This window comes from Mustela nigripes, chromosome 3, assembly GCF_022355385.1.
Source record: "Mustela nigripes isolate SB6536 chromosome 3, MUSNIG.SB6536, whole genome shotgun sequence".
In the NCBI taxonomy this organism is placed as follows: domain Eukaryota; kingdom Metazoa; phylum Chordata; class Mammalia; order Carnivora; family Mustelidae; genus Mustela; species Mustela nigripes.
In genome coordinates, this window is record NC_081559.1 from 186,643,177 (window position 1) to 186,667,899 (window position 24,723).

Genomic DNA, 24,723 nt, shown 5'->3' on the forward strand with positions numbered 1-24,723 from the left:
TTGTACTTCAATCAGGCTGTAATTAAAAAAAAAAATCCCTTATGCTATGGCTTACCAGATTTTTCAGCAGCGTGGACAGTTCCTTTGTAAGAGTAGAAAACTTGACAAAAGCAGTGCCAAGATCTGGGTTGTCTCGACTTAAAAAATTACTTCCAAACTTGTCAAGAACTTGTGCATAGTTTTCTTCATTTTGTACGTGATCTAAAAAAGAAGGAGAGAGGAGTCTGAACTATTATATGCCACAATGACGAGTTATTTTGAACCCTGATTGATCACTAGATACTCCTAAAAGGAAGGCAAAGAGAAACTGCATCAATTATTCATTGAACATGTGCAGAGGTGGTCAGCGGAGCACTGAATGTCTCTACTCACTCTATTAAACCAAGGTTCCCCTTGTTCTTCTACAGTGTTCAGTTCGCCTACATCCCAGGGAATTCATGGACCCCCCACAGGTGAGGAGTCAAATTATCACATTTAAAGCAAACTGTATTTCCACTAAGAAACTATGATGATCACGGAACAAGGACGGAACAAGGAGAAAATTCTCCTTAGAAAATCAACCTTGGGCCTCTGGGTGGCTCATTCAGTTAAGTGCTGCCTTTGGCTCAGGTCATGATCTCAGGGTCCTGGGATTGAGTGCCACATCAGGATCCTTGCTCAGTGGGGAGCCTGCTTCTCCTCCTCCCTCTGCCCCTCTCCCCCACTCACACTCACACATGTACTCTCTCTCTGAAGTAAGTAAATAAATAAATAAATAAAATCTTTAAAAAATACTCAGTCTTGGGGGGCACCTGGGTGGCTCAGTTTGTTGAGTGTCCAAGTCTTGGTTTTGGCTCAGGTTGTGACCTCAGGGTCGTGCTCTGTGCTCTGCACAGGGTCTGCTTTAGATTCTCTTTCCCTCTCCCTCCCAGTCACTCTCTCTCTCTCAAATGAACAAATAAAATCTTTTTAAAAAATCTATCTTGAAATGCAAAAGAATCCAAGGGTTCTAATATGTTTCTTTCTATGCAACTCAATTTAATTTCCTTTAATTCTGTATAAGCCTCAGGTCTGAGGAACAGCATTTTTAAAGCCCCCTCCCCCCCCAATATGATCTCTTGATGCAAATAGTGCAGGCATGGATCAGATGGATTTATGTTTCAAGTCTGGTTTCACAACCTATAAGCTTGGTATCTTACCAGTTTTTTACTTTTGCAGTCCATCAGAGGCATTAATAAATCTCACTCTGAGCTTTGTTTTCCAATCTGTAAAATGAGCCTAATACTATCTTACATGATTGGAGTGCTGATGAGCTGATATAAAGTATCCAAAGTTTCTCAAAAGAGTGAGTGTTCCATAAGTAACAACTGCTCCCGCCTCTTTGAAACACTCTCTGCTTGGCTTCCAGGATACCATGCTCTCTTGACCATCCTCCTATCTCATGGTTGCTCCTTTCCAATGTCTTTGCTGGATCTTCATCTCCCTGACCTCCTCATGTTGGAGAGCCTTGGGCCTTTCTTCTTCTCTATCTATGCTCACTCTTGGATCTCACCTAGTCTGTGGTTTTGAATAACTTCTATCAGCTAAGAACTCCCAAACTGGCAGCTCAGCCTAGATCCCACCTCTGAAATACAGACTTCTGTATCAACTGCTACTCAATATCTCCACTGGGATCCCCAATAACTCTCATCTTGACATGCTAAAAAGCAAAGCCTTAAAGTTCTGCCCCTAACCCTCTTTTTCCTCTGCAGATCTTGTATCTCAGTCCCCGCTAATGGCAAATACATTCTCGTAGCTGTGAGGACTTAAACCCATCAGGTCATACTGATTTTTCTTTCTCATATCCCGGATGCAGCCCACTGGCAAATCCTATTGCCTTTACCTTTAAAATACAGCCAAAAATTTGACAATTTCTCACTATCCCCATGGTGATCAACCCGATCTAACGTCATCTCTTGCCTTGACCAGTGCAAAAGCTTCCTACAAGCCTCTCTATTCCAGCTCTTGCTCCCCTACAATCCACTATAAGACAGCATCCAGTGTGACTCTATTAAATTGTGCATCAGATCTGTGACTCCTCTAGAAAATGTCAACACTTAGAACAGAAACCCAGGTGCCCCATCCTTGCAGGCTGTGGGAGGCAGTACCGCATATCTCTACACCCTTAAGGGAGGCAGGCATGGAACATGACACACCGACCAAGGAAACGAGCACAGCCGAGGTGCACCACTTCCACGGGGAGGCATTTCAGATGCCTGGACTCCCCACTTCTCTCCTCCTTTGTGGTGGAGGACAGGGGAGCACGGATTTGTATGCAGGCCCGCAAGAGATGCACAATACTTACTGAATGAATAAATCAATGGTAAGTATCTAAGACAACTGTGTCTGGCAAAATAATATCTCTAAAGGCTTCCTTCGATACCTCTTTATGAAGCTTTCCTTCCTTGCCTATAATTCTCTGTCTCTCTTTTGCAATACTTTCCACCACATCACATCATATTTGTGTAAATACAGATTTTTCCTTGGCACCAGACCAGGAGAGGCAGGGATTACCTCCTGCTCATCTCTGCGTCCCCACCCAACAAATACCATGGTGTTTGTGTTCCGTGAGCCATGCTTAAGGAGTGAGGGCTCAGTAAATATCTCTTGACTTGAGTCTACGGCCATACCACCCTGAACGCGCCCGATCTCGTCTGATCTCGGAAGCTAAGCAGGGTCGGGCCTGGTTAGTACTTGGATGGGAGACTTGAACGTGTTGATTTCCTCCTTTTCAGGAATTTCAGAAGCATTTTCTTCTTACTCCTAGACTGCTGAATAACTGAGAGGAAAATCTAGAGTACTGCATTCTCGGGGCATCTGGGTGGCTCAGTCAGTCCGAGTCCTGGGATCAAGCCCTGCATCGGGCTCCCTGCTCGGAGGGAGGTCCCTTCTCCCACTCCCCATGCTTATGTTCCCTCTCTTGCTGTCTCTCTCTCTCTGTTTCAAATAAATAAATAAAATCTTAAAAAAAAAAAAAAGTACTGCATTCTCGAATACACTCTCCATGACTGCCCGGCAGCCATGGGCCCTGACAGAACACACTGTGAGTCCTCACGGGGAAGCACCCAAGAAGAAAGTCCGTGCACGGAAGCAAACGGGTGTCAGGGCGCTTCGGTGAAATGCAGTGAGCCCCAGCAGCCTTCCTATCAACGCCACATCAAAAATTCATGATGCCTAGAGTGGATGTCAGCATTTCAGGCTGAGATATTAAAAAAGATAAAATGCAGCTCTGGTTACTGCCCAAGTAACTGAGGGAAGTGGCTCAGGAAAACACAAAAGAAAGGCTACATCAGCTCGACAGACAGGATGCACATGTTTGATCTCCTCATAAACTGGAATTATCCCTGATTCCTTCCCTCTAAGGCCAAACAGCCTCACCTCACCCGGGAGAATCCCACCAGACCTGACACTCTCCAGCAAAAAAGCAATTCAGCTGCTCATTTCACTGTGTTCAAAGAAGTGTCTCTAGTAAAACATAAGGTTAGAAAGTTTTTGTTTGTTTGCTTGGAATTAGAAAATACTTCAGATGACATTTATCATACTCTTTAGATGAATGGAACACTCATGTACACACCAACTAGTTTACTAAATAAAGTGTTGCAGAATGCTTCCTCTCTCCCCCAACCCCAATCTCTTCCCTCCCTCCCTCAACAAAACCACTCTCCGGAGTTTGGAATGGCATGAAGAGTTTAGAAAGAATTAAGAGAAGCTCTTAGTCTATCTAAGATGATGGACTCATCCAAAAGACAGACAGACTTGGCTAAGTCAGAGACAGGCCTTAGGAAGGGAGCACTGGCATTGGCTGAGAACCTTCTCTGACCCTAGCGCTTTTTTTTTACAATATATTTAACCCTCACCAGAACCCTTCAAGGAAGAGAAGATGAACATCAAATGTGATGTCACAGAGGTGGAAGGGGAGACTGGTAAGTAAGTATAGGTGAGGTCATGGGTCCTGCATGTTTTGCTAATTCCATAAATGAACCACCACACAGTCAGCATGTATATTTACGTGCATAAGCATGTGTGTGTATGTTAATCAGACATAGGTATATATGGGTGAGATTTCTTAGTAAAGATATATCTGAAAAATCATAGTTTAGTGAAGCACATCTGGGGACAGTACTAATAATCCTGTTGAGGGCAGAAATAGTGGGAAATAACAGTAAGGTACTTGAAACAGTACTTGGCATGTGGCATCTGCCTCCAAAAAAATCAGTCACCATTACTTTTAGGGCCGGGATTAGTTACAAATCAGGGAGATGTATTTAAAATCAAACAGCATAGGAACATAAGTCTCATGTTTTAAGTTTTTTTTTTTTTTTAACATATATTACAAATCTAACAGTAACAATTCATTAGCAAAATTCTATAAACACATGCACCCCTTTGTACAAAATGAAGGGTTTACCAGGCAGGTTTTCCGCAGGTGCAGGGTCCCAGAGGGGAGGGAGACAGGGTTCTGGTGGAGGACAGCACAAGGGCAGAGGCAGAGGGCGGGGCCTATGACAGAGTGCCCGGAGCAGATGAACAGAAGGTAAATTCAGGGGTTTAGCGAAGAAGAGAGAGCTACAGGGCTTTGGTGGGGAACACTGTTACAGATACAGGTGTGACTGAGTAGGAGGGCTCATGAAGCAGAAAATGGCCTGATCACCACCTTTCAGGGAACAGAGTAAGCTCTGTTTTGGGATCCTCGGTCTACCTAAGTGCTAGCAGACTTTTGGGAAGCTGGTCAAGTCGGAGCTGGGGAAAGTAGGTGAGGATGGAGACTTGATAAAAGAACAGAACAAGGAAAGAGAGAAATCTGACCCAGCCACTACAGATCCATGCTTTTCGAATATCCTTAGGGAATTTCTGGCATTCGTGGTATTGTTGCAGAATGGAAGACAATTCTAAGAGCTAGGTGACTCCTTTCAATTCTGAAAAAAGTACAAAATAATACAGTCTTACCAGCCAAACCAGAACGGGCCAGCTAGCATTCAGCTGCTAGCATTTCTTTGGGGGCGATGACTAACATATACTAATCACCTAATATGTTCCATGCAGCTTGAAAGGGCCTTTATATACATTTCAACACTTAAGCCCCACAGCAATACCAAAGCAGTGATTTACTATTTCAGTAATAATAGTGATAATAGCTAGTTTGTCGAGTACTCAGTATATGCCAGTCACTGCACTAAGCACTTCACGTCCATGGCTTCATTCACTCTTATTAATCGGACTGGAAGATAAGTACTGTTATCATCCTCATTATTTAGATGCAAAAACGAGTCTGAGGTCACACAGCTCCTACTGGGATTTTACTCTTACATTTTTTTAAGATCTCAGAGCTGGGGATTTTCTCCCGCATCCTAAAGTGAGAAAGATCTAGAATCAAATCCCAGGTCTATCAATAAACCTGCATGGTGTTTTGGTCAAGTACCTTACTACCTTCCTAAGCCTCATCTTCCCCAGCTGTACAATGGACGTAACAATGGTACTTACCTCACGGAGGTATTACGGAGATTAAGTTACTGCATGCCAAGTGCACAGTGCAAGATAAGCTCAATAAATGTTCATGATGAGGACAACAGGGATGACAGCCCCAGGCCGCCCAGTGGGGGCCACTGTGGTGGAGTCAGCCTGGCATCCTCCAGCTGGTGACAGAGCTTTCAGCAACCCTCCCAAGTCAGGGACAGCCCTCAGAGTATATGTTCCGGGGTTCTAGTAGTTAACAAGTTCCCTGAGAATACTTTAAAATTCAATACTCCTTTTTTAAAAAAAATAATATTTTTCTTCTTCTTTTTTTTTTTTTAAGATTTTATTCATTTATCTGACCAACAGAGATCACAAGTAGGCAGAGAGAGGAGAAAGCAGGCTCCCCGTGGAGCGGAGAGCCTGACATGGGGCTTGATCCCAGGACCCGGGGATCATGACCTCAGCAGAAGGCAGAGGCCCCAACCCAGTGAGCCACCCAGGAGCCCCAATTCTTCTTTTTTTTTAATGTTATGTTAGTCACCATATATTCTGTCATTAGTTTTTGATGTAGTGTTCCAAGATTCATTGTTTGTGCACCACACCCAGTGCCCCACACAACACATGTCCTCCACAACACCCACCACCAGGCCCACCGTCCTCCCCCACCTCTAAAACCCTCAGTTTGTTTCTCAGAGTCCACAGGCTCTCATGGTTCATCTCCCCCTCCAGTTCCCCCCTTCCTTTTTTCCTTCCTCCCCCTAATGTCCTCCATGTTATTCCTTATGCTCCACAAGTAAATGAAACCATATGATAATTGACTTTCACTGCTTGACTTATTTCACTCAGCATAATCTCCTCTTTAATAATATTCTTCAAAAATGGGGCTCCTGGGTGGCTCAGTCAGTAAAGCGTGCGTCTTTGGCTCAGGTCACGCATGATCTCTGGGTCCTGGGATCGAGTCCCACATCAGGTTCCCTGCTCAGTGGGGAGTCCGCTTCTCTCTCTCCTTCTACCCTCCCCCTGCTCGTCTTGTATACTCCTCCAATGAGACCCTACTTAGAATTTTCAGGACCACAGCAAATAGTAAACAGGCCCTTCTCTGACAGATGTTTGTCTAATTCTCACTCTGTGGGAGGCCTTATCAAACTGGGGAACTTTGACAAAACTTCCCAACTGGCCCGTGAACCCAACCATTGACTCTGTCACCATAATCACGGCTGCTGCTTCTCAGGCACCGGCTCTGTGATGGGGTCCATCACACTGAATATCCTAGAACTCCTTCAGGGCAATGTTTTACAGATAAGAAAAGTGAAGCTCACTGGTGAATCCACATTGGAACCTACCCTCACAGGATTCCAAACCCATCCTTTTCCATGGACAGGCTCAGCCAAGACTAGCAAGGATGCCATAACTCATACCACCAATACCTATTTTGGGATTACTAAATGATTAACACTAAGAAATGAAGGGGAATAAGACAGACCTCGTTTCTCAACAAATGATAATGACATAATAACAATAGTAATACTTGTTAACAGTTAATTATAAGAATAATTAATTACGGTTATACTTTTGATTGCTTAAAGGGCCGTAAACTGTGCTTTTGTCCTGCATTACTTCACCTGATGTTCACGGTGATGTGCTATTCTTACCCCATTTTCCTGGTGTAGGGAGTGAAGCAGACTGCCCAAGGTCACCCAGAAAAGTGGTGACACAGGCACTGCCCATAGAGCCTGTGTTCTTACCATTATGCTCGGGGAAGTGCTGGAACCCCTAGAATAGAACCCCTGCTATTTTTGAGTCAGATATCCAGTGATTGAGGGACCTGAAAATCTAGGTCTTAGCTCCAGCCGCTATCATGTGACCTGGTCAGGTGACTACGGTTCTCTGGGGCCTAATTTCGTCTATAAAACAGGTCTAATAATACCTACACCCAGCCTACTCCTTGAGGTTGAATGCTAAGAGGTAAAGATGTCATAATTAATGTGAAAGCTCTTTTGGGAAAGTAGCAGCAGCAGAGAACATTATGAAACCATGAAGGATTATTTCTATTTAATGAGGAAAAGCCTTGAAAGCATTCATAATAACTCCATCCTTAAGAGCTCCCGTCTTGACCAAGCACTGCCTAATGTTTACTGAGGCGTCATCTGATGGAGGGACATGGCCTAAGTGGCACACAGACCTGGGTTTGAAACTCCCTCCGGTCTGGACTGGCCATCTGTGACCTTGGAAAAGTACTTTTCTGGGTCTTGGCTTCCTTCCTCCCTCCGTCCCTCCTTTTTCTTTTCTTTTCTTTCCATTCTCCCTTTCTTTCCATTCTTTCTTCCTTTCCTTCAAGATTTTATCTATCTGTCAGAGACAGAGAGCAGGCAAGCACAAGCAGGGGGAGCGGCGGGCCGAGGGAGAAGCAGGCTCCCTGCCAAGAAAGGTGCCCGATGCGGGACTGGATCCCAGGACTCTGGGATCATGACGTGAGCTGAAGGCCGACGCTTAACTAAGTCACCCAGGTGTCCCCGGGTCTCGGTTTTCATATGTGAAATGTGACAGATGTATAATCTCTAAAGTACGTGGCAAGCCTCTAAAAATATCTTCATTACTTTCATTCACTCTGAGACTAAGAGCTGAAGTTCTGATGTTAATGGACATTCAGGTATAATCTAAATATCATGGTACTTCTTGGAGGGTTCCAGGATACAGAAGACAACTGTCGATCAAATCCTAGGTCTTCCATTTACCAGCTGTGGATCTAAGACCATCTGGATCCTCATCTCACACTCCTCTTTCTCAACCGCAGTGATGCTCCTTAATAGGGTTATTGCGCAAAAAGGATGCGAAAAGCCTACAGTGTGCCTCCTCCAGTGTCTGGCCTAAGGTGGGTGTTCATGATATGGGAGGAACTGTCGCTCACCCCAAAGTGAGTCTCACTTCCGTAACTTTCCATACAATGTCCTTTGCCACACAGAACTTTTTACATTTCATGTCGTCAAACATACCAGTCTTTACCCAGAAGACTTTTGTGATTCCTACCTAGCTTATGTTCTCAAATCTTCTAGGATTCAGTATTTAAAAAACAACAACAACACGGAAAGCTTTAATTCAACCTAATAGATCTCTTTTATATAGCACGAGGAAGGATTTTAACGTTAAAGGAAGTTCCTCCTGGCAGCCCAGCTTCTCTCCCTGTGTCTCTATTTAAGTCACCTCTGGGTCCAGAGTCCAGCGCAACTGTGTTTATCATCTCAGGCTCCAGCTCAGAGAACTCCTCTGGAGCACAGCCTGGGCACAAGCATCCCTGCGCTGCAGCCTCACAACACCCCCCCCCACCCCCGCCGACCCCACCGCCCAGGTTCTCTGGGCCACCTTGCTCCGTCACAATCCCAAGCCTCAACCTGACTCATTCAAGATCAAAGGTAAGTTTAACTTCCCAGGCACGCTTGCCATTAACTTGGTCCTCAGCCTTTTGCAATGTCTGAGTTCCCAACAGTGCTCAGACGCTCAAAGCACGTAATAAAGTCTCCTGGAGCAAGTCCTTTTTTCTTCCTTCGGAATATACGGAGTATTGGCCATGGGCCAGGCATATAAAATACAATGAGCTATAACTGTGATAATAAAGCCATGTAATATGTGTCATAAATTATAGTGCTGGCATAGAGGGCGAAGTGATAAATTCTTTTATACGAGCCTATACATACTGTGACGCACTAAGCGCCCTTCAAAATTTTTAATTCCATTTGTTTTTAAAATTACAAAAATAATTCGTACACTAAGACGGAAATATATAAAGATAAAAATGGTCATTTCCTTTCCCGGTCTCCAGTACCCTCCTTGAAATAAGCAAAGTTAATAATGTGATGTATTAATAATTTCAGCAAAGCTTTCTCTATACTTAAAAAAAATACATATATAATGGGTCTCTTCTCCTTTTCTTACTTACCAAATATGATTTTTTTTCTTTAAAAGATTTATTTGAAAGAGAGAGAGTGCATGAGCAGGTGGTGGGCAGTGGGAGGGGAGGGGGAGAAGGAGAAGCAGCTCCTCAAATGCAAGGCTCAATCCCAGGACCCTAGAGATCAGGACTGAGCCGAAGGCCGATGTTTAACTGACTGAGCCACCCAGGTGCCCCTAATTCATTATTTTAACTGTCATTATATTCCACAGTAAACTCCACCATGATTTGGAGAACTAGCTCCCTGAGAGACTCTCACATTGTCTTCTACCAAAGACAACACTGCAATAAATATTTCTTTTTTTAAAAGATTTTATTTATTTATTTGACAGAGAGAGACCACAAGTAGGCAGGGAGGCAGGCAGAGAGAGAGAGAGAGGAAGAAGCAGGCTCCCTGCCGAGCAGAGAGCCCGATGCGGGACTCGATCCCGGGACCCCGAGATCATGACCTGAGCCGAAGGCAGCGGCTTAACCCACTGAGCCACCCAGGAGCCCCTGAAATAAATATTTCTATCCATAAGTGCTTACATGCTGTCACTTTATCTCTGAAAAGATATATTCAAAAAAATAGAATTGTTAGGGGGTAGGGTGCACGCTTCAAATTTTAACTACTGCTATGTTCCCAAAGAGGCTGTTGGTAGGAATGCACAGACCCAACAGCAAGACGAACAGAAGAGTGTGTTTCCCTAACGCCAGACTAGCACATAGATGTTACTGTTCTTAATTCTTGCCACAAGGACGTGAAGAACTGGACTATACAGTAAGCCCGAGTATTTGGCCTATTTTACTGTCCATTCACATTTCCTTTCCTGCCTGTTGGTTTCCACTGCTTGTTTTCTCCCCGTCAATCTGTAGGGAGACTTCCTGCAGAAGGGACAGCAATCTGTTGTCGTGTGTGCTGCAAACATTTTCTCCCATTTGTCTCCTCACTCGGTTTACGGTGTCCTTTGCCACAAAGAACTTTTTACATTTCATGTCGTTAAACATACCAGTCTTTACCCAAAAGATTTTGGGATTCCCACCTAGCTTATGTTCCCAAATCTTCTAGGATACAGTATTTAAAAACAAACAAACAAACAAACAAACAAACAAAACACTGAAAGCTTTAATTCAACCTAATATATCTCTTTTATATAGCATGAGGAAGGATTTTAACGTTAACCAAAGTTCCTGAGCCTTCTATTTTGTTTAGCTTTATTTTCTTTTGAGTATTTACTTTACCCAACAGCGATGCATTTTATTTTCTTTCCTCTGCATGAAAATATATTGCTTATTTAACACAGTGTCTTGTAGGCACCATGTAGTACCTGATAAATAAATGAACACACAGACAAAATCTGGATATAGCCAGTGAGGTCTCCTAAGAGAGGACACCTGAGCAACACCGTGAAGAATGAAGAGCTAGGGTGCCTGACTGGCTCCGTCAGTTAAGTGTCTGTCTTCAGCTCAGGTCATGAACCCAGCCAGGGTCCTGGGTTCCAGCCCCACGTTGGGGTCCCTGTTCAGTGGGGTTCTGCTTGTCCCTCTGCCTCTGCCCCCGGGTTATAAGCAAGTTGCTTCACTTCCCTGGGCCCCTATTTCCTCCTCTTTTCCCACCATCACTCGGTACATACTTACTAAGATTAAAAGCAACATCTTTAAAGGCAGAAAGGATTTTTTTTAATTGCCTTTCTCCATGCCACTCGGGACGACTCATTCCTCTGATTTTTCAAGGTCATTTTGAATTTGGATTTGTTCTTTCAAAATTCTAGCCAAGCCTCTGCAAGAATCTGCTCCAGCCCCAAGGGTGTTATCTGGAAACTCAGAGTGCAAACTCCCATTTCCGCAACAACGGACAAATCCATTAACTAGCAGAGCCCCAAGACAAGATGCCCGCAGAGTTCCACAAGGCTATTACTCAGCATTTAAACGGCACTTGAGCATCACTCCCTTACAGCAGGGGCAGCAATGCCCTCTCACGCAGGCCTCCTAACTGCCAGATAAAATCCACATCACACGGCTTTGCTCATGGCTCTCTCTCTGGGTAATGTTCATGCTTTGAGATCTGCCCCCGAAGAAAAGCTAGGAAGAAGACAACCATTCCTCTCCTATTTGTGCCTTCTACAGCTGACTGCCCACCATCTGAAGGAGCTGAGCTTTTCGTAAATAGGTGTAAATCAAAAATATGGCCCCACATTTCACAATTAATCCACAAACTTACATTAAGCACCTACCCTGTGATAGAAAGGTTATGTAGGTCTTTAAGTTTGCAGCCTCACTCCTTCTGAGCTTCAGCTTCTTGGGTTAAAAATTATGTGTTAAATAATTCGAGATTAACTGAAAGTTCACTGGGTCCATGTCCTGGAAGATGAGGGAGGCTAGGATAGGACCTGACCACCTGACCGCACAGGTGTCTCTAGACCGGTGCTCTCCAGACTATTTGTGATCAGCTACACCTGTTAATAAAATGTTTCAAAGCATACATTTCCAATATTTATTTTTAAAAACATTTTTTTCATTACTGTATATGTTATATGCATATTCTACATACTAAGGTACTATTTGAATTAATCAATGCTTCTGACCTCAACTTTAGGGCTCCTAAAACCTCCTAAAATTAACTGAAAAACTCTGCCTTTCAAGTTTTTAATAATTCAGAGGGGGTCTGTTGTTCTCCAACTGTAAAGGGATCGATGACCCCAGAATATTAAGGATCAGGGAGGAAAGTCAGCTGAATCTAAAGACAGGGCTTCTTGCCCTCGATTAGTGCAGAGTCGAGAGTCCGAGGGAAGGCAAAAGCACACATGTAGAAAAGAGACAGAAACGTGCAAGCAGGCCTCTCTGGTTTTGGTGTCTGGAGAAAGGCCTTTTGTTTTGTTTTGTTTAAGACTCATTTATTTATTTGAGAGAGGCAGTGTGAGCAGGGGGAGGAGTAGAGGGAGAAGGATGAGCAGACTCCGCACTGAGCGTGGAGCCCGATGTGAGGCTCCATCTCATGACCCCGAGATCACGACCTGAGCCAAAATCAAGAGTCGGATGCTCAACCAACAGAGCCACCCAAGTGCCCCTGAAAAAGGCACTCTTTATTGGACCCCACGGGCTCCCCTTAGGGTATACGCAGTGCCTTACAGACTGCAAAAGAATCTTTCTCTCATTTCATAAGCACTAACTACTTCATCAATAGATAAGGTAGGGATCATCTTCTCTTTCTCACAGAGAAGAAAACAGAGGTCTGGAGAAATGAAAGGACTTAATAAGGAACACTCAGCTTCTCACAGCCAGAGTGGAGATCACACCCCCGTGCTGTGGCCTGGGAGCCAGTGCTCCTTCAGAAGGCCTCCCCTGCTCCTCCCTGTGCAGGCAGCATACAACACCCCAAACACTGCAGCAATACAGGCGTCTCTACCCCAGGGCTCCTGGAAAAGGCATCACCCCGAGTGTGGGCAAGCAAGAGAACAAGGACGGCAGAGCATACAAATGTGCCCGCTGCCACCTAGGAACCACCATGTATGATTCAGGATCCACGCAATGAAAAGGAGTTTAAGAACGAAATGCGGCTGGGGCACCTGGGTGGCTCAGTGGGTTAAGCCTCTGCCTTCGGATTAGGTCATGATCTCAGGGTCCTGGGATGGACCGCCACATTGGGCTCTCTGCTCAGCAGGGAGCCTGCTTCCCTTCCTCTCTCTGCTGCCTCTCTGCCTACTTGTGATCTCTGTCTGTCAAATAAATAAATAAAATCTTAAAAAGAAAAAAAAAAAACACGAAATGCGGCTAAAAAGCATTTTCTTCTTTCACTTGTATTTTCTAATGCAACCATGTTAATATAAACTATATTTCCACAATGAGAAAACAAATAGAAAATGCCATTAAGAAAAAACAACAACAAAAACCCAGCCCCAAGTGTTCCAGAGTGCAAGCCTCCTGCAATCCTCCAACAAGAAAAAGGAGAAGTTCGATCCATTTTCAGAGACATGGAAGATCCGAGAACACCCTGTTGCACGCAGGTGACAAACTGGCCACGCAAGTCATCCTCCATCAACCCTCCAATCACTCCGTCTTAAGGCACTGATTATTTATGAAAAACACTTCAGAATCAATAACAACTTGCTTGATTTCCATACCTAAGCAGGGCGTCAGAAAAATCAATAAATAGTTATCTTCCTGGCTAAAGAGTCAGCTGGAAAGTACTTCTAGTCCTAGAGACAGACACTTTAAAATTCACGTCCACATCCAAACCACAAATGGAATCCAACACATGCACGACCACTTCATTATCCCAGAGCATGGCTGCCTTAAGATGGGGCTTTCTTTGAAAAGAGCTGTGGTGGGTCTGCCTCACAGGGGAGACTCCACGTGGTCAAGCAGCATGTGTGAGAGAGGCAGAATTTAAGCAAACTGAGGGAGAAACCACACACGAAATAAAATGGGAGACCCTGTCATTCCTCCAGACTTCGCTATAGTTTAGCTGCAAGGTCATTATACAGGGAAGCACAACCCCAGTCTGATGAGACATAAATCATCCAAGAACGTGGTCAAATGTGCCTTGGACTGGGGCGGCTGGGTGGCTCAGTGGGTTAAAGCCTCTGCTTTCGGCTCAGGTCATGATCCCAGGGTCCTGAGATTGAGCCCCGCATCGGGCTCTCTGCTCGGCGGGGTGCCTGCTTCCTCCTCTCTCTGCCTGCCTCTCTGCTTACCTGTGATTTCTCTCTGTCAAATAAATAAATAAAATCTTTAAAAAAAAAAAAATGTGCCTTGGACTAAGGCAGAAAGATAGAGGCCGGCCGCAGAATCTTGGCTGTAACTGTCAGGGAGGGTCTGCTCAAGGCAGAAAGGGGTGGTCCAACAAGAAAACTAGATAGTCACTAAACTGAATCTTTATGGAAACAGTACAAAGGAGTAGTTGGGAAGGACCAAAAGCCACATGGTATCACATAGCTGTGCCTTTAATTTGTGAGACATTTTGTGAATTTGGAAGAACAAGGCAAAGAGGGAGCAAAAACTGTGTAAACAGACATGCGCCTTCCCATCCTGCTCAACGATGCAAGAGCAGTCTGGGAGCAGGAGGGAGGGTACCGTCTGCCCTTTCCTCACCTGTTCACAGGGGGAGCTTCCCCTGAGTTAAGGGTAACTGCGTGAAAGACTATGTATGTGGGGTGTGGTATGTGTGTGTGTTTTAAATACCATGGTTCCGAAAAGAACGCCAATACTATGTAAAAACACCAAATGAGTTATATTTCAAGAGTACTTCATTAGCCATACAAAAATTTTCAAGGTTTATTTTGACTCCATGGGTTATTTCTCATATGCGGAGGCTTCATTTTTTATCTTTTTAAAGATTTATTTATGCTAGAGAGACAGAGAGAGCAAGGATGTGGAAGTATGGAGGGAGGGGCAGAGGGAGAAAGAGAATCTCAAGCAGACTCCCAGCTGAGCTGAGAGCCCAGAGTTTTTGTTTTGCTTTGCTTTGTTTTTTTTTAAGATTTTATTTATCTATTTGACGGAGAGAGAGACATTGAAAGAAGGAACACAATCCAGGGGAAAGGGAGAAGCAGGTTCCCTGCTCAGGCCCAATGTGGGGCTTGATCCCGGGACCCTGTGATCCTGACCTGAGCCGAAGGCAGATGCTTCAACAACTGAACCACCCAGGCGCCCTTGCCCCTTTTTTTTTAAAGGCGGCTCCATGACCAGTGTGGAGCCCAAGGTGGGTCTTAAATTTATAACTTGGAGGTCAAGACCTGACCTTAGATCAAGAGTTGGATGCTTAACCGAGCCACCCAGGTGCCCTTCCCATACACGCAGACTGTAAAACGCACTTCGAAGTATGACTATAAGGTAAATACACTTAGTTTACAATAAACCATTAAGTTCAAGAATGGAGGCAAAGGATCACTGCTCATCCTATGGTTTAATCAGCTACACACCTCTCCTCTATTCTGTAAACAGTTTTGACTGAATAAACAAAGTATCTGTTTTCTATATTCAAGTATTTGTGATCCAAAACCTGAGCCGAAGACATACCTCTCTCTAAGTCACTTTAATATACTGTCATACATTATAAGTCTAACTATGACAAAATACCTCTGTGTGAGTCAAGAATGTTTTGTCAATCCCTTATATCTTAATAAATGAATTACTCATACATAAAGATTGGCAATTGATAATTTGACATAGTGACTTGTACCAGACTAATGTTCCTGTTTATTACAAATATGAATGATGGACAAAACATACAAAACAACCACTCAAAGCCACTAGAGAGCAAACAAAAGCAGATAGAAACAGAGGAGGATATCACCCTTCAAAGAAGTAAACCACACCAGAGAAGAAAAAAACCATAACTGGCTTTTCTCCTAAGGGCAGACTTCGGTCCATGCTGGGCAAGGAGACCAGAGCTCAAGCAGAAAGTGGCATTTTACTCAGCTGAGGCATCAGAGGTCAGGTCTGGGACTATTTCAGCAGCTGGAAATTGAGGGGTAATATCTCAGAAAGGAAGAAGTCATAGAAAAGGAAACCCTCAATTCCAGTCCTTGGCTGACCTGAACAGCAGACTTCAAGAAGCCCAGCAGAAAGCAACATGTAAAGAGCTAAGCAGATTCCAGCAACTTCCCAATGCTGAGAAGAGTCTGGAATTCAAATCCCACAGAGTTAGCAGGGTTTGGTAAACATTCTGGGCTGAAAGCCGAGATGGACTGTGCTGTAGGAGTATGGACGTGCTGCAGGACTAAGGGCTATATCCTGGGACTATGAGCAAAACTAAAATAAACTTACCCTAAGATCAAGGTGATGGTCATCATCAGAAATCTGACCATGTACTAGAATAAAACACCACACACTTCACAGGAAGACAAAAGAATCCAGAGTCTCTATGTCATACAATTCAAATGTCTACCATGCAGACAGAAATTACTAGACATGCAAAGAAACAGAAAAATGTAATCAAAAACTAAAAGAGAAGAACCCAGTCAAAAGAAACAGAAGCAGAGACAACTTAGTTGTTGGACTTCAAAATAAATATTACAAATATGTTCAGGTATCTATTGGAAAAGATGCATAAAATGGGTGAAGAGATGAAGAACTTCAGAAAAGACAGAAGTTTTGAAAAAGGACCAAATGAAAATTCAAGAACTAAAAGAATACAGTATCTGAAATAAAAATTAACTGGATAAGACTAATGGCAGACCGGATTCTGAGGAAGAAATGAGCAGGAGACTTGGAAACAGGAAAGCAGAAATTATCCAAACGGAAACACAAGGAGTTTAAAGATTAAAAATAAAATCTCAATGGCCTGGGGGAGAATATCAAGTAGTCTGACATAAATGCAACTCGAATCCGAGAGAGAAAAAGAAGGAAGAATGTAAGAATAAATAATTTGAAGACATACTGACTAAAATTTTTCTAGTGTTGACTGAATTTTTGCAACCAGCTGTAATTATACTCAATACCACGGATGATTATTATATCCCAGCATCATATTAAATGTTTTTTTTTTTAAGATTTTATTTATTTGTCAGAGAGAGGGAGAGAGAGCGAGCACAGGCAGACAGAATGGCAGGCAGAGGCAGAGGGAGAAGCAGGCTCCCTGCCGAGCAAGGAGCCCGATGTGGGACTCGATCCCAGGACGTTGGGATCATGACCTGAGCGGAAGGCAGCTGCTTAACCCACTGAGCCACCCAGGGGTCCCCCAGCATCATATTAAATGTTTTTAGTATGCTCTTCCCAACATTCCCAACAAGGCGGAGTGGGGGTAAGAAGCACCGTACACACATCTGTGTGGTGGTGGATCGAAGATGACAAACTAGGTTTGTTCTGAATCTCCATCTCCAAAAGCTTCGAGTTGAGCAAGATGAAGCACTCATCACTGACACGATAGGTGCCTACACTACCTGAGTGAGGCTTCACAACCGTCCCATGAGGTGGAAACTATTTTTCCACCGGCAGAAATGAAGAAACAACGACTCAAAGTATTCTCCGACAAAGTGCTCCCAGCCACCTGCCCCGGGCTAAGCCAGTATTCCATCCCAAATCTGTGTGACCTATTCCACAACATCCACACGTCCACAGCTAAGGCTGTGGGGGAGGCACTGCGGTCTCTGTCAGAGAATACGTGGTTTGTGGGCTTCACTGTTTGTTCATAAACTATGCCAGTTACAGAGCACCTGGTAACAGGAGTGAGGGTGGAGACACACTGTGCGGTTAGTCTGTGCCTGCTCCAGTTTGTGTGTGTGTATGTATGCATGTTTATTTATAAGGCTTTATTTGCTTATTTCAGAGGGAGGGAGAGCACATACGAGCTGGGGGGAGGGACAGAGGGAGAGGGACAAGCAAAAATACTGACAATTCTGCCTCAGCAGCCTTAAGATCACAGAGACCTATGTTTCAAACCTTGTAGCTACTTACTAGCTGTGTAAATAATTTAAACCAGTTTAAATTTAAACTTAATAGCTGTGTAAGTGATTTAAACCCTGAAAGTGGGGGTAATACTGTCTTGCATACAAGACCGCTGAGACAATGACGTGATGTGATAAATGTGTATGAGGCACCTGGCACATAGTAGGCATTCCACAAGGGTCGGTAGTAATTTATCATCTCTAAAAATTTTTTAAAGATTTTATTTGACACAGAGAGAGAAAGCACAGCAGGGGTAGCATCAGGCAGAAGGTGAGGGAGAAGCAGACTCCTTGCTGAGCAGAGAGCCTGATGTGGGGCTTGCTTCCAGGACCCTGAGATCATAACCTGAGCTGAAGGCAGATGCTTCACCTACTGAGCCACCCACGTGCCCCATGTAATTCATTATTTCTACAAAATCTGGACTATCAAGAAGACATGTTTTAATATTTACCTTAAACCAAGTATTTTTGCTCTTCATCTTGAGGCTTTAAGAGAAACCCAAGGTAATGGTTGTTGAATGAGCACTCCCAATTTTATTAATGACTTAATTTTTGGGGACGCCTGGGTGGCTCAGTCAGTTATGTCTGCCTTCAGCTCTCAGGTCACGATCCCAGGACCCTGGGATCAAGCCCCACATCAGGTACCAGGCTCCTTGCTCAGCGGGGTGCCTGCTTCTCTCTCTGCCTACTGCTCCTTCCCTAGCCCCCAGTCATGCTCTCTCCCTCTCTGACAATTTAAAAAAAAAAACAAAAAAACAACTTAAAAAAAAAAAAAAGACTTAATTTCTTATGAAGAATGCTTCCATAAGATGAGTGCATACATCATAAAAAAATTAACTCATTTTAAAGTTGAGAGCCCTCATTCCAGGCCAACAAGATCAGTGCACCATCCCCCACCCCGCCAACACCCAGAGAGCCTCTGGTTTTAAGTAACAGAGTATTTCAGCCAATGGCTTGAATATGAAAACTGGAACTTCTTAAACAGCCCAGAGCTCTAACATTACTCTAGAAAGAGACTTCAATTTTCTAAATGCAGTTTTTAAAATTCCCCTTATTTTATCCCTTCACAATTTGAGGAGTAATATTCTCCTGGATAAGTATACTTCCTTTTAGAAAAAACTTCCTTCCTTGACCATTCTGAAGGAACTCGTCATTTCACTTTGTCTTCACCCCCTAAGGGGCAATGACGGACCCACACGAATGCAAAATGCGTTGCAGGCCCAGTCATTTATTTAGACTTTGCTTAGATCACTACCACCACTAAAAGGTATTTACACTTTCAATCTAAAGTCTTCTACTTCTGAGGGCTTAAAATTATTTCTTCACTAACAAGTTTACTTTAATTCAAATTTTTTTTAAAAAATCAGATCATAATCTACAAACTTGGAAAACAGCAAAAATATATAAAATTTCCTAAACACAGACCAGGTGCTTTTTGTTTTTGTATATACCTTTTGACATTTTATGCCTCCACATCTTTCTATTAATATTCTAGGAACCTTTTTCTCCTCACTGAACACTATAGGACTAAAAATGCCATTACATGATACAATGGTAAGACACCAAACTTAATTTATCAATTTTGGTCATAATTCTCTTCCTATTAAACTTTTAAATTTGACAAAATTTTAACTAAAAGAGCTAAAATGAACTTACTTGGATAAAAAACCATTCACTTTCCTACCACTGATGAATTTAGCACCTTACCTGGAAAATCTTTAGATTTCGTCACACACTTTGGGCTCTTTCTTAAAATAGATAAATTAACAAAATGAAAATCTGGGGCGAACATCACACATTAATTTTGCTTTAGAAAACACAAATGTTCTTCTAAAAGTACTCGCTCCATAATTCTAAACCGAAAGGGGGAAGGCAAAGAGAAACTGCTTTTTTCTGTAATGTGAAAAGTTATAGACTATTTACGACAATCGCGTGCTATTTTGGAAATAAGACTTCCATATCATATGCTTGCAATCAAATTACATACCACTGTCAGTTGTTTTTTTTTTTTTTATTCACTAAAATTAAAGGATTTAGAGAGTCCCAACTTTCAGACTAACAATGTTATGTATTTCTAGGGGCACCATGTGTTACTAATAAGCTAAAATGTATTCCAAACAGATTTTGGCATGAATTTTAAGGAAGCCACTATTTAATAATAAAATCCACACTGGATTTGTGGAAAAAAAATTATCATAGGAAAAGACCAAGTAGTAGGAATATCCTTGGTCTTTACTCCCAAGGAAAAGTTTATGTGGATGTAATAATATAACTGTTCAAAAAGATTCACAAATGCAACTCAACTAAATCATTGACAGAACAACAAATCTGGTGCACCCATGCATACTAGGAAATACATGCCTCTTTCATTTTATAAAGAGTATGGTATGTTTCACTTTGCTTTTTTAACAGCATTGACAAGCAGTGAGCTCCTCTTTCTCTAGAGACTCACACTGACTTCCACTGAGCCTGGGATTTGCATGCATACGCCCATGTATGCAAGGGCAGAAATCTTATGAATCCCTTGTCTACGGCTTTGAGCCAGAGTCCTGTACAAAGCTCAAGGTGGCAAATCACCAGGGCTGCAGGCAACTGGAGCTGGCAGTCACTTCAGTCGTCGTTCACCCGTCTCCTCTCAAAGAGGGTGGCTGGCTTCCTCTAGGAAAAGTGATGGAGGGCGGGGCACCTGGGTGGCTCAATGGGTTAAGCCTCTGCCTTCGGCTCAGGTCATGATCTCAGGGTCCTGGAATCGAGCCCCACATCCAGCTCTCTGCTCCGCTTCCCCCTCTCTCTCTGCCTGCTTCTCCATCTACTTGAGATCTCTGTCAAATAAATAAATAAAATCCTTAAATAGGCAATGCCTTTATTTAATTAAAAAAAAGTGATGGGGGGTTGGAGAGACTCAGGTGGAAGTAATCTCTTTAATGAACTGGTCTTGGAAATCTCATGGTATCACTTCCATCACATTCCGTTCATAAGAGGAAGGTAGTAAGTCTGGCAACATTTCAGGAGGAGAGAATTAGGTTCTGTCTTTGGAAAGAAAAAAGTGTCAAAGACTGCAACATATTTTAAAATCTCTGGTGTTCAAGAAACTACTGACTATTTTAAACATCCATTAGGGAACAGAGAAGTGGGGGAGGGGAGGAAGGAGGGACACACACACTGTGGCAAACTTTCTAAATGACAATATACTTCACAGATTAGCAACATCAACACTTCAAAACATAGAAACAACACAGGAAGGCTGAATAGCTTGGGAAATTTTCCATTAATCCAAGCAGTTCACAGAATTGTTTTGTTTCTGAATGTCCTCTTTTGTGACACAGGGGCATAAGAGAAAGACAAATCCCCAAGCCATTTTCAATCTAAAGGGCTTCTGGGGAGATAACTTGTCTTTCTGATAAAAATTTTTTATTATTATAAAATAATAATTTTGTTCCAATTCATACCAATGTTCCAATTCATACTGATAAAGCTTATGTGTAATCCTAATAAATACATTGTAAAAGCAAGACTCTTCACCATTCTCAACCGTCTTTCAAATCATCTGGTAGGGAGTGCCTGGGTGGCTCAATGGGTTAAAAGTTTGCCTTCGGCTCAGGTCATGATTGTAGGGTCCTGGGATGGGGTCCCACCTCAGGTTCCTCACTCAGTGGGGACTCTGTTTCTCTGCCCCCACTCATTTGTGTGCACTTTCTTACTCACTCGCTCTCAAATAAATACAATGTTCCAATCATCTGGTGGGGTAGGTGGTGGTAGGCTGGCTGGTCATCTCAAACCAGAAATACAGAAATCCTTCTTAGAACTTTAAAGTTTATCACATGCGGGGCGCCTGGGTGGCTCAGTGGATTAAGCCGCTGCCTTCGGCTCAGGTCATGATCTCAGTGTCCTGGGATCGAGCCCCGCATCGGGCTCTTTGCTCAGCGGGAGCCTGCTTCTCTCTCTCTCTCTGCCTGACTCTCCGCCTACTTGTGATTTCTCTCTCTGTCAAATAAATAATAAATAAAATCTAAAAAAAAAAAAAAAAAAAAAAAAAAAGTTTATCACATGCGTTTTGTGTCACTTAAGCACTGTGAGAAAACAAGAAAATTATGAAAACACAGTGGAAAACAAATACCAGGGTTCAGCCTCTGTGGCTTTTCGGGATGAGGCCAAAAGCTCTTGGACGGGAATAACCCAGATTCCACTGAGCATGTATCATGGAAAGATCGGTAACATCACTGTTTTACTCATCTATTTTTTAAGAATTAAATGTCACAGTGCTGCCCACACAAACTATACTCATTGGTGATGGCGGAAACCCCATCAGGTCCCTGCAGTCTGTGAGGTCTGTCCCCACCCACCCCACCACCGGCCCTTCCAAGCCATGGGCACGATAACCGGTGTGGCCCCTTCTCTAGGAACCACCGAAGTCATCCCAGGATTACACTGCTGGGAAGCTACATTGAACCAATTCATTCACAAGCAGTCACGATTAAACACTGAACAGCCATTCACGGAGAGCTTCTCAGGGACCTATCCAGCCGCCATATAGCTACGCACTGCACATCTGTTGAGCCCCCAATACAGGGCAGGTAGAAGACAGGTAGAGTACAAAGCTGGAGTCGAGCTCCACTACTGTTGCAGAAGTTCGCTTGGCTCGTGAAGCTTCAGCCTCACCATCTATAATCTGGGGGTGATAGTGGACCTACCTCAGAGGTCTGTTCCGCTAAGCTTAGTACAGTCAACACCCAATGAACACCACATCCTCTGAGAGGTGTTCCACTCAGCACCCTTTCACACTGTATCAGATCCCTCTTGGGAAGCTCTGCAGCGTATAAAGTATAAATCCCTTCTGGGGGGCCACCTGGGTGTCTCAGTTGGTTAAGCAACTACCTTTGGCTCAGGTCATGATCCCAGGGTCCTGGGATTGAGCTCCGTGTCAGGATCCTAACTCAGTAGGTAGCCTGCTTCTCCCTCTCCCTCTGCCTTCTACTCCGCCTGCTTGTGTTCTCTCCCTCTCTCTGTCAAATAAAAAACAAAACAAAACAAAACAAAGCAAAACAAAAAACCAAAAACCTAACCTAAATCCTTTCTGGGTTGGTGATCTAACAGCCATCTCTCCCACTGAGCTGTAAAATTCATGAAGGCAGAGATTCTGTCTGATTTGTCTAATATACTCAACCCCCAGAATGGTATCATGTTAACATGCTCAATAAATACTTATTGAATTAATAAACTACGGTGACAGATACATAAGATATAAATGTAAAAGACACAGTAACAGCCCGCATCAAATGGGTCATGGGCCAGTGCAGCAGTTCTCAGATTTAGCTGCGTATCACCTGGGGAGTCATTTTATTATAATCCCAATACCCAGGTCTCACTCTAGAAGACCTCTTTGCAGGTGGGCCTGAGGGACCCCTGTGTTCATGTTTTAAGTGTTCTTAGGTGATTCTATTGAAAAGTCAGGGTTGACACTTGCTGGCCTAAGGCCAGAGAGAATAGTCACCAGTTACAATACAATGGGATATATGTTCTCATACAGCAGCAAAATGATTTCCCGTGATAATAGAAATGCCCTGGGTCTGTGCTGTCCCATGCCAAAGCGGCCAGTCACACGTGGCTACTGAGCACTCAAAATGTGACCACTGAGATTGGGGGACGTGGTTTTCCACCTGATTTGATTTTAATTAAATTTAAAAAGCCATTATGTGACTAGAAGCTACTCTATTAGACAGTAGAGACCTAAGGCAAAGCATACAGGAGAACCCTAACCCGGCTAGGGGTGGCAGTGGTCACTACTCAGCCAGGTGTGCGCCCCATCCACCAGGCAAGAACAATCTCATGGAGGAAAAGGCAACCAAATCGCACAAGTTCCTTGAACTATCTTTCGCATGTACAGGGACAGCCTCTCTCTCCTGCCATGCCAGGACAGAGGTGACCAAGGAAGCCCTTTAAACAGATGAAGCACATCCCTACCAAGTAGAAGAGACTTTGTGTGAGCAACTGAATGACGTGACTGTGGCCACTGCGGGACAGAGACGGGATGCGTCTTGAGCAAAGACTCTGAGGGGAGGAAAAGGAATTACGTGGAGCTACCAGCAGGATAAATAATACAGCCAGCCACTCACAGCTGCAAATCAGAGGTCTCTCTTCTGTGGCTCATAAACTGAGAGCCTCAAGCCTAAACTGTAACATTATGGAGAACTGACACTCATTCCCAAGGCAGCTAATGGCTCATTAAGCTCTTTAGAAAACTGGGCTGGTCCAGTGCTATTTGCAGAAGACTGAATTAACACAGAGAAGAAACCCATGCCACTGATCTAGCTGTCATTCTTTCCATGTGTGAAGCACCTGTCATGTGGCAGGAAGTCTGTTAAGTGGCCTTAAATGTTACCTCATTTATCCATATGATACTCTGCAAATTAGATATTATTTTCTCATTTCATGGTGAGGCAATTTAAGATTCACAGAAGTTAAGTAATTTGCTTAACTTTAACAAGCAGCAGTGAAGTCAGTGATCTACACTGTTTACTTTTCATAAAAGCTGTACTTTATTAAATAGATCTATTATTATTTTAAAAATCCCCATTGTTTTTGGTTTTTAAAAAATTGATTAATTAATTAATTAATTTTAGAGAAAGAGAGATCACAAATAGGCAGAGAGGCAGGCAGAGAGAGAGGGGGAAGCAGGCTCCCCACTGAGCAGAGCCCCATGTGGGGCTGGATCCCAGAATCCTGAGATCATGACCTGAGCCGAAGGCAGAGGCTTATTAACCCACTGAGCCACCCAGGTGCCCGTTTTTTGTTTTTCCAAAACAGATCTGGATGATCACAATCAATGCTTCAATAAAGCCACTTGTAAATAAATTTTAAACATACTTTCACTGATGGACAGTATAACTGCATCCACATAAAAAGGTACATCAATCTTAAGTGTAGCATTTGATGAATTAT

At 43.4% G+C, this 24,723-nt stretch overlaps 1 protein-coding gene across 2 annotated transcripts in view; it reads right to left on the reverse strand.

Annotated features, from left to right (window-relative positions):
- ASAP1 (ArfGAP with SH3 domain, ankyrin repeat and PH domain 1) overlaps positions 1-24,723 on the reverse strand; it is a 349,235-nt gene that overhangs the window by 126,377 nt on the left and 198,135 nt on the right. For both annotated transcript variants that reach the window (XM_059395173.1, XM_059395172.1), the window contains exon 5: positions 56-201. In XM_059395173.1, the coding sequence (XP_059251156.1) occupies positions 56-201 (146 nt within the window). The remainder of the gene's footprint in view (positions 1-55; positions 202-24,723) is intronic.